The 9,967-nt window shown below is 36.8% G+C and overlaps 3 protein-coding genes across 10 annotated transcripts in view; 1 reads left to right on the top strand and 2 right to left on the bottom strand.

Moving 5' to 3' along the window:
• LOC108628441 (protein espinas) overlaps positions 1–819 on the bottom strand; it is an 82,633-nt gene extending 81,814 nt beyond the window's left edge. The window contains exon 1 of the mRNA XM_026816476.1: positions 483–819. The gene's annotated coding sequence lies outside the window, so the exon portion shown is untranslated. The remainder of the gene's footprint in view (positions 1–482) is intronic.
• The window catches only part of Taz (tafazzin, phospholipid-lysophospholipid transacylase), a 6,656-nt gene extending 1,709 nt beyond the window's left edge, over positions 1–4,947 (top strand). For 2 of the 4 annotated variants that reach the window (XM_018030411.2, XM_026816488.1), the window contains exons 2-5: positions 2,440–2,568; positions 2,973–3,216; positions 3,334–3,588; positions 3,667–4,947. In XM_018030411.2, coding sequence (XP_017885900.1) covers positions 2,440–2,568; positions 2,973–3,216; positions 3,334–3,588; positions 3,667–3,706 — 668 coding nt within the window. In that variant the 3' untranslated portion in view covers positions 3,707–4,947. Of the gene's footprint in view, positions 1–842; positions 1,792–1,881; positions 2,067–2,439; positions 2,569–2,972; positions 3,217–3,333; positions 3,589–3,666 lie in introns of those variants that run through there. The other 2 variants (XM_026816486.1, XM_026816487.1) reach the window with 2 other exon arrangements.
• On the bottom strand, positions 4,505–9,961 carry LOC108628467 (PX domain-containing protein kinase-like protein). 5 transcript variants are annotated; one of them, XM_018030406.2, is made up of 8 exons: positions 9,144–9,935; positions 8,566–8,754; positions 8,400–8,496; positions 7,894–8,318; positions 7,138–7,725; positions 6,912–7,068; positions 6,792–6,836; positions 6,280–6,363 (listed from the first exon to the last, which is right to left on the bottom strand). In XM_018030406.2, exons 1-7 carry the CDS (start codon positions 9,243–9,245, stop codon positions 6,820–6,822), a joined length of 1,575 nt encoding a protein of 524 aa, XP_017885895.1. In that variant the 5' UTR covers positions 9,246–9,935; the 3' UTR covers positions 6,280–6,363; positions 6,792–6,819. The 5 variants fall into 5 exon arrangements, with proteins under 5 accessions (XP_017885891.1, XP_017885892.1, XP_017885894.1 ...); XM_018030407.2 differs by having other exon boundaries at positions 6,342–6,372; positions 9,144–9,936; XM_018030402.2 differs by lacking the exon at positions 6,792–6,836 and having other exon boundaries at positions 4,505–6,372; positions 9,144–9,961.
• Positions 9,962–9,967: the final 6 nt, after the last annotated feature.

Here is a 9,967-nt window from a genome sequence, read left to right as displayed (position 1 = left end):
AACAATCTAATTATTGTATAAATAACGAATTGGCGTATAATGCTACGTATTGATGAACGATTCTATCCAATATACAAATAAAAATACCAGGTCTTTGTACAAATTTAACTTTTATCGAAGAGATTATTGGCTGGACTTCGTTTTTATTAATGAATGTAAACGGTGTACGTAAAAAGATTTGGAATGACGCAATGTTGTACATTGTTAACGTTTAAAAATGCTTGTATGGCTGATTCGTGCCTTCCAACAATTTTTTATTTTAAGTATTAGAATAGAATGTCAAATATTAATTTTTTCGGAATCTGGAATAACAATAATATCTCATGACGAACTTTTAGAAAGCGTAGACCTTTATCGATCTTAATCCGCACATGGCATTAGTTTAACTGTGAAATTGAAGTCAATTTGAAAGTCCTTATACAAATGGTTTTTAAAACTTTTAAAGTTACTAATTATAATTTAAATGATGTGGTTATACGTACCATTTCATAGGATTGAAAGGTGTCCTTCATTTATTATTTGTCGATTAAGTTTAAAAGAGAAATGTTACCCCTAAGCGTAGTTTATATAAATTCATAAATTCTTGAAAAATTGAAGCCCACATACGTGATTTAATAAACGCATGATCAGGCGTGAATAAAAATTGCTCGTGATCTTTGTCCAGTTGCAAAGTTCAGTTGCATACATCCTTATGATTAATTATTTTTTTGCAGCAATAAGCATATTTAATTTAATTATTTATTCGAAACTATATCTTGACTATCAGGATCATATTGCAATGACTGGATATCTTTATTTTTACTGTCTTTTGTTCCTTTGTCGTCGCGCCATCATAGGAGTTTTTAATCCGCCACGCACATTACAATCATGTATATGTATATGCATAATTAAAAGATTATTTAATGAAAAGAGGGAGCGAAACAAGTGAGCATAAATAAAAAGCCTAAAGTAAAACACACCTTTGTAATTACATTTTACATTACACACTTCATCATGCTAGAATTGGTCACGCATGTATCATTTTCATGTAGTGCTATTAAAAGCATGCAGAAGCAATATGACATTCGATCCCTAGTGTCAACGCGGAAATGTGAATTTATAATTGTGACCACAACTCAGCAGAATATTTTTGCGTGCACAAAAAAACGTTTACCACGTGATCATCCAACGTTACATTTATTAACACCGAATGTGTTAGTGGATTTGTAACCACGAGTATAACGCATAATGCTTTCCTTTTGTTTCCTTCTTTTGGTTTGATTTCAACGACTACTCACGTACTTAATTCGTATTTGGTTTGCGTGATGTTTTCAGAAGCTCGTAATGTGAAAATTTCGCGTTATTTTTATTTTGTTTTGCGAGCTTTGGCGTTTTTAATTTCAGGGAGGGTCGTGTACGCGTTACCGGCCCACGAAGGGCACAGGAAATCAGTTGTTGGCCCTCGACGGCCTTTCAGTGAGTAACCACTGATTTACTACTGCCGCGGCTTTCAGTGTTGACTTAGCAACGATACAATAAACTACATAAATTAAGCGCATTATTCAATTGGTCGGACGTGCCATATGAAGTCTTCACCCCACTCCCACAACCTCTATTACTCCTCTCCACTTTGGTTTTCTTATTCGTCATAATCAGTTTTGCCATGTGTAATAGTTGCCATTCATTTCGTCCGATTCAGTTTCATCTTTGAATGACTGTCATGTTTTGTTTGAAAAAGAAAGGATAAACAACACGGATGTATACATGCACCTCAAACGCGATCACGTCAGATTCATTAGTTAATCGGCGCCCGTAAGTATCAGCCTTGGAGTTACAAAGTCCTAAGCAGAATAGTTACGCCTGCCGTGCATAAATAACGTACTTCTTACGTCGTTTTACGAGGTGCAAGCGCAAGTCACGGTTCGCCGAACATTCATCTAAAGTAAACCAATTCTATGCAAAATCAAGATGAAGTGTGTTTAGCGGCAACTATGCTGTAGAGTACAAACGAGCAATATACAAATTCCAAGGACAATATACTTACATACTCCCCTTCCCCTGTGCCCCTGCACTGTGCAAAATGTGTTGTAAGGAATTTTGACAAAATATATAATTATTTTCTTGAATATTGGGTTGTTGAACAATAAAGTCAGTAATTTTCGTTACAATCTACTGTTAATAGTAACCAGCAAAAGGCCATTCATCATAGATAACACTTAAATTAGTTTCGCCTTTGATGGCAGATACTGGTCTATATACTATATAGAATTTCGTAATTTATATGGATTATCAGTGACCGAAAACCTTCTTATCTGAAAAATTATTTATTATACAATAATCCAATGTTTGAGCGTTCGAACACTTCTCGAAACACTAATTTACCCATCGTTGATTCCGACACAAAGTTAATTTACCGAAGTTAATTTACCGATTTTTCTCTTTTCGTTCGTGCTCTTTAAGAATGGCTAAACAGGACAACGGTGTACAACATGAATATCATCAATCGGGCCCTGTACTCCCGTCCGAAAGATATGCCTCTCATCACTGTGTCAAATCATCACAGTTGCTTCGATGACCCCGGTATATGGGGTAAGTTGTTTTTTAGATTGTTCAACGAACATACTTCTTGTATTTAACACTTTTCGTGCAATTTGGAAATTTGAACTCATATAACATTTATAATTCACATTCCTTGTTAACTTGAAAGCTTCTTATGATATCATATCTCGTGGATTCATTATCTACCATTAGCTTCTACTTATGTTATTACTTTCTAAAAGTAAATGCTTTATCGTACTTTCTAGAAGTACATAATTGATTCTATTCTGTTCAAGGAGAGATGACAATGGATTAAAATGTGTAGGAATTGTTTAATTCATACGTCGCGCGTGTACCCATTTTCCTAAAACATATACATATAATCTTTTCTTCCTCAGAATGACCGTCGTTCGAATGAAAGAATTTAAGAAAGAAAAATCTCTGAACTCATTTAGCGACCCTGGACGTGAAGCATATGTTTAATCGACGTAGGATGAGATGGTCGCTAGCCGCCCACGACATTTGTTTCACCAAGACCTGGCATTCGTATTTCTTTATGCTGGGCAAATGCATTCCTGTGATCAGAGGCGCTGGCGTGTACCAAGAGGCCATGGATTTCTGCATCGAAAAACTAGCCGCCGGCGAATGGATTCACGTCTTTCCCGAGGGAAAAGTGAACATGATTAAAGAAAACTTGAGGTTTGTGCGTCTTTCAACTCATTTTTTAACTCTCACTTTCTTTCCAGATGAAATCGATGAGTGTATTGAAGGAAAAGATTGAAAGAATTTTTGTTTCTGTTACTCGTTTGATTATAGATTAAAGTGGGGCGTTGGAAGGTTAATCATGGAATCGCCAGTTACACCGATGGTGATACCGATCTACCACCTCGGCATGGACCAAGTTCTACCAAACCAGCCCCCGTATCGGTTGCAAATGCGAAAAAAGGTTACCTTGAACTACGGCGAACCGATAGACTTTACCGCGTTAGTGAAGAAATTACGTGCGTCAAACGCAAGCGAAATAGAAGCAAGGAAAGCGATCACGGATCGTATACAGGAGGAACTCCAAAGGTGAACATTAGTTTCCTCGACCATGATAATACGTTTAAACTAGTAATTATCGTCTATAATTGATCATTTCTTTTTCAGACTGAAGACGATAACGGAAGAACTGCACAAACTCTCATGATGGTTATACAGGGGGCACGGTTGACGTAGCCCCGGCTAGCCATAATTTGCCAAAAATTAAACTATTTTTTAACATGGCAATAGGTGATTATCGTGCTCGGATTTGTACGAAGTCTGGTCACCTGTGATCAATCTATTAGTAAAATATAATGCAAATGTGCAATGTTCTGCGCATATCGGGCAATAGTGATATAGTTCTTTTCGTTTCTTTTTTATTACTTGTTTTTAGAAAAAGGAGAATGCTATGCCCATGACATTTGTAGGGAAGGTTTTTAATATAAATACAAATCACGTAAACTTCAAAACGCCATATACGTTTCACAGTTAACAGAACTGCGTACATAGCAACGTGTATAATTATATATATATATATATCGAAGGAATCACCGTGACATATTACACAAATGACACAGTTACTGTTTGTAAAATAAATTTAAATATGATCGCAAATTATGGGAGCTCGTGGAAACACACGTGTGCCACTTTACCGCATACTACTCTTTTCGCGCGTTTACCATTTTTCATTATCACAGAGCTTCGTAATTTGTGATCGTATGGCGTAACAAGCGTTGAACTATCTTTGTACGATTGATCGAAGTTATCCTGTGTATACTAGAAAATTAGAAACCTTTTGTACGGCTCTACATAGTTTGAATATAATATTGAATATAAATAAGGAAGATGAGAATTTATACATTGGTTAAACCTGAAAACGCTTAACGCTGTGCACCGAGCACAAAAGGATGAAATATGAAATTGCAGTGCTTATGATTAATCGTCATACATTTATAAACAGCTATATGCACATGTACATGTATATTTTTGATATCGTAAGAATTTACAATGACAGTAACGATAGATAACTAGACGATAAAAATACTGCAAGGATATGCATTGTTTGTATTTATTAAATTTTCAATTGTAAGTAGTAAAATACGTTCAAAGAGAAAACTGTTTTTCGGCAATCTGCTGTATCCAATACGATCAGCATTCGAACTATACTTGTGATATTCTTTCACGCCGCTGTTCCATTTTAATAAATTATTTTTAGCAACACAGCATGACGCCTGAGGGTATATACAGAAACATGTAATTGCAACTAAGTAACAATTAAGTAAGCTAATACGTTCCTTAGAAACAAATAATGGTTCCATTTACTAAACATATTTATTAATACGTACGAACATCTTCAAATTATATAAGTTATGTTATATTCCTAAATAAATATAGAATTTGTTTTTATCTGTTTCTCACGATCGTCGATAAACAAACATCGTTTATAATACTCTATAACTGTTATAAGGACAATTTAACAAATCACATTGAGAATCGACGTTACATATGAAAAATGTGACTATATTACATTGTTTTAATAGGATATTCACAGATAGATCTTGTACATTATATATATATATTTTTTTCCTTACATATAGATTACGTTGTTCATTCTCGCGATATTACTACCCTCCGAATGGAAAGATCGCGTACATCTTGGCACATATTCTCCCACCGTAAAGTACGTAACAATTCCGATTCTACGAGGCGACAGGATGAAAGCGACACACGATAATCACTTTTCTTATGAGATATCGAATCTGTACACTAGTACGTTATACATATCATAAACTTTAAATAGAGAGAATGGCATTTAACACTAACGGGACAAAGTTTACATGATACACTCATGACTGATACACTCTCACTGATATACATAGATACTATCTCTCTCTCTCTCTCTCTCTCTCTCTCTCTCTCTTATCTCATCACTTATCATTTTGTGTAATTATTTCTCTAAAGTCACATACACGGAATAGAATTCAAAGAACACGTTACACAAATAGGCGCATAAAAAATGTTCGATCGCGAGACTTGGATCGAAGTATAGGAGTTTCATTTACATTTGTTTCTTCATACTCAGTTATCAACTGTTTCAATGGACTGAATATGAGAGAGGGAGAGAGAGAGAGAGAGAGAGATTGAAAGAATTTATTATTTCTCAAGGAGTATGTAAAAATATGAAATTAAAAGGGAAACATTTTTTTTTAAAGCTTGTTCAGTATTTTAATTAATCTCTTACAATTTCGAATCCATCTTTGGACGGTGTTTAAAGTGTAGAAAATAACAAGAAATATTTCTCAATTCTAACAATGATTCGCGTGCCGCTAACATACATAAATAGGATCATTTTATAAATGATTATTTTGTAAACATACGAGTCACGTCTATCTATCTCCCTGTGCAATGTAATATATATTATATATATAATATTCATATGATTCTACAAAATGTAAATACACATTATACATGTAGAATTTTTCAAGTATCGCGATCGAGGAAAAGAATAATAAACACCATCACGATATCGAAACAAAAATAACATCATTTTGGTATGAATCGCGGTCACAGTTATCAATCGATGCGATCGTTCGACACATGTTTCTTTCTCAATTATCCTAACTCTATCATCTCATTGATAGCCATTGGCAACTTTACGAAGACTAGTTTTGTTGAAATTACAAATACTCCCAAGCAGAGCCGCTCGTTCGTTGGTCAATTTCGGGGAGTTATTCACCGCGGTAACCGGCGGTGGTGGCATTCTCGACGGAGGCGGTGGCGGAATGATGCTCTTAGCAGGAACTGCATCACCTTGCGGCGTATCTGCAGAACCTTAAGTTAATAAATAAATTGCACCCTTTCATGAGATCGGTAACATCGCTTGAACATATTCGACTACACTACGTTCAATCTTATACATTCTACATTTTCTACCAAAACCATCGATACATAATATATGAGCCGTTCAGTGCACACATCGATTAACTCCACTTTTTGAAAAATCTTAAATTTATGTGTCAAAGCACAAGTTATGACTATACCAAGTGCTTTGACACATAAATTTATGATTTTTCAAAAAGTGGAGTTAATCGATGTGTGCACTGAACGGCTCATATATAATCGAAAATACTATAACTGGTCACCAACTACCAATTACCCAAAGAAAATTCGATATGTATTCAAGCAATGGTAAAATGAGAGGATGCATGAACATGTACACAATTAGTGTTCGAATGATCGGTATGACCTACGTGAGAAAAATAAGCGTAGCACGCGCCATCAACTTTTGTGCCCAGCTAATGTAAAAATCAGGAAGATCGATTAATGTTAGTCATCAAGGAAGCTTATTTGAAAAGTGATCTTATACTTACGTAGCGATGGTGGTGTCAGTGTCCCGACACTGGTCGCCGTGGAAGTACTCGTAGGGCTGTCCGAACGCTCCGGGCTCTTGCCGTTCACGTGTTTCATTCCGTTCGCGCTTAATTGATTAGCGGAACGTTGTTCTTGGGCCAATTTCTGTTCTTTCTTCTAAAACATTTAATTTAGTTCGAAAACTCAGGACAAGTCGATGTAGAATCGAAGTGCAACGATATTTACCAGTTTATGTTTTCGCTTCTTCATCTCTTCCTCCGAACTCATCATTTCCTGAACCTTGACGAGCCTCTTTTGATGCCGCGCCACTTTCTGTTCATCCTTCAGTCTCTGTTCTGCTTTGTTCATCGCTTCCTGTAAAGCTTCTTTCAAATGACTGCTCAACTTGAAATGTGGTCTTTCCATGGAACCAGCGGCTAACGCGGCGTGTTTCGCTGATTCGAAGAATGGGTGCTCCAATAATTGTGACACTGTTGGCAGGTCTTGTTTCAGGGCTTCCGGTGACAGTATCACCTCTAACAGACTCTTTAGACTTGGATCACAGTATGGTAAATCTGAACATGTGGCTTCCAATAACGGTCTTCCAAATGCCAGTTCGTATAATACATGTCCAAACGAATAAACGTCCACTTGCGTCGTGGCGTGAAGTTTACGTCTTTGTACAACATAAGGCCGATAAAATGCCGGTAATCCTAATAGACCATTTTCTATATCTAACAATTTCGCGCATCTTTGAGTAAGAAGAATATTTCCTGTATGCAAATGTCCGTATGGTAGGCCCTTTTCGTGAAGAAATCCTAAAGCTTCCAAAATCTGAAAGAAATACATAGTTACAAAACCTATTTGCCTTGTTATTTTAGTATCAGCACCGAGGAAATACTACTAAAGAGTGCCCGTGTAATCGTTGGGTCAGTGAAGTCCCATAAGGTTGCCACTCTTTAATCATTTCTCCTCGATGATATCAGACAGAAGTTTTCTTACCTGGTGACCATACATAGCAATTTCAGGCACTGTGAGTGATTTGGTTTGTTTCGGATTCCCGTATTTCTTTATAAACGGTTGTTTGGGTTTGGTCACGCACAGAATGTCACGCAGTGTGCCCGGCGGATAAAAATTTCTAATCATTAACGCGCCGTTCTCCGTCACATGTTGGTACACGACTGATTCTATATAATTATGTTTCAACGTTCCTAAACTTTTAAAGACACCGTGCATATCCTTGTCTTGCAGGTGTTTGTCCGGACCGAATTCCACCCATGCTAACAACAATTCTTGCTTGGGATTTTGACGATTTTTCACCGTGTAGTAATGCTTCCTCAGCCGCCATCCCATATCAGGAATCGCCTTACAAACCTCGAAATTTGCATCGCTGCGTAAAGCTAGTGACACCTGTTGCAGAGCTATTTCTGTAAAAGAACGTGAAATATGCAGCTGTATAGTTTTGTTTTAATTATATTATTATATTCATTATTACAATTAGATCATACCATGTAAGGGTGCTGTATAATTATCCGGATCTAAAAATTTTTTCATAGGAAGCGACGATGCCAATATCGGATTCATTAGTATATTGTTTAGGTAATTCTGAAAGGTGAACAATAAGTTTATAGCAAATTGATTATATCTAGAATTTGTCAATAAAGTGTAGCTTACCTGTAGGGCTACTTGACGTTGAGCTATGAAGTCTGGCTCCATATTACCAATAATCTTTTTTGGTGGAAGTGCCAGGTCAATGCCTGATATTGACAAAGCTGCATTAAGCTGTACGAAGTCATTGTAGCGTCTGCTGACTCTCCAAGATTTCTCTGGAAGTGGACCTCTCTGTGTTTTGATCACGTACTCCTAAATCCCCAAAAAAATAATATAAACACAGAATTCTGAATACCAAATGATAAATACAGAAGTATGTACGATATATCCATATATTATAAACGCTAGCATAATCGCGATTTCCACATTTCTTTTACACGTGTAAGCTGCATTTTGTAAATACATATGTATCAAGTTTTTAAATGGAAGTGATTTAATTCTTATATTACGAGTGATATGAAAGCGTCCGAACCCCGCAAGGAAATAATGATCGAGACGCTAGTACGTGATAAGAAATAATGAGTTCGACGTAGTACGAAACCGATCGGATCGGAAATTGATCGGATGCGTAAATGCTTCACCTTTCATTGAGCAAATGTCAAAATAATAAGTATGTGTCAGGTGTCAAGCGTGCGCCGTACCGTGTGACCGTCGATTGTTCTTGCATTTTCAATGACGCTCGTCAGCTTTTCTGTATCATCTAGTAGCACTTTATTCGTGTATCGCTTCTCAAATAAAGCCATTGATCATTAATCCGACGGAGCGCAGAGCCCGTGCGGGGCGAACTGCGTGTATCTATCGCATAGTTTCCGCGAGTCGCCATGCATGACGCTCTTCTGCCTCATTTCAGCATTGGTAAACGCGTTCCACACTTATCTAAATCGAATGGTTCAATGACAACCAAGAAAAGAACACGGCTGATTATTGATACACCGTATCCACGATCAACGCGCACTATCGGCTTTAACCAACTCCTTTGCTTTCAACGTTCAGCACCCATGACACCCGTCTCTCACCATTTTATGTGTACACTAGTGATAACCACGCGAACCGAATGTCCACTATCATGGACACAAAGTTTCTATCGCGGCTTGAGTTTATCGCTCGTTGCGAGGCAAACTACAAAATTACATTATGCTTTTATATTCGGAATTGCACTCGAACAGTGTCTTGATTGGTTGTCACGAAGGAAACTGTATATCTCTCTTATTGTTACAATTCACAATACATCGATTAACGTTCACGATACTCATTGGTTCCTTGGTGTAGGTGTGTCGATGATAGCTAAATTTATCCATATGATAAATGAACAAATGGACATACGTATATTGGCAGCGATGAGATCTAATAACGAAAAGTGGAAGCGGAATTTTACCATTGAATCATATGAGTCATCAGTGCTGGAACAAAACAATATGTAGACCATAAATTGTCGCATTTGATCATCTTATGTTTACATGTCAAA

The sequence above is a fragment of the Ceratina calcarata genome, unplaced genomic scaffold (genome assembly GCF_001652005.2).
Source record: "Ceratina calcarata isolate Rehan_Ccalc_2016 unplaced genomic scaffold, ASM165200v1 scaffold525.2, whole genome shotgun sequence".
Classification (NCBI taxonomy): Eukaryota; Metazoa; Arthropoda; class Insecta; order Hymenoptera; family Apidae; genus Ceratina; species Ceratina calcarata.
The sequence above is the reverse complement of the archived record's forward strand: the minus strand, read 5'-3'. Positions and strand labels throughout refer to the sequence as shown.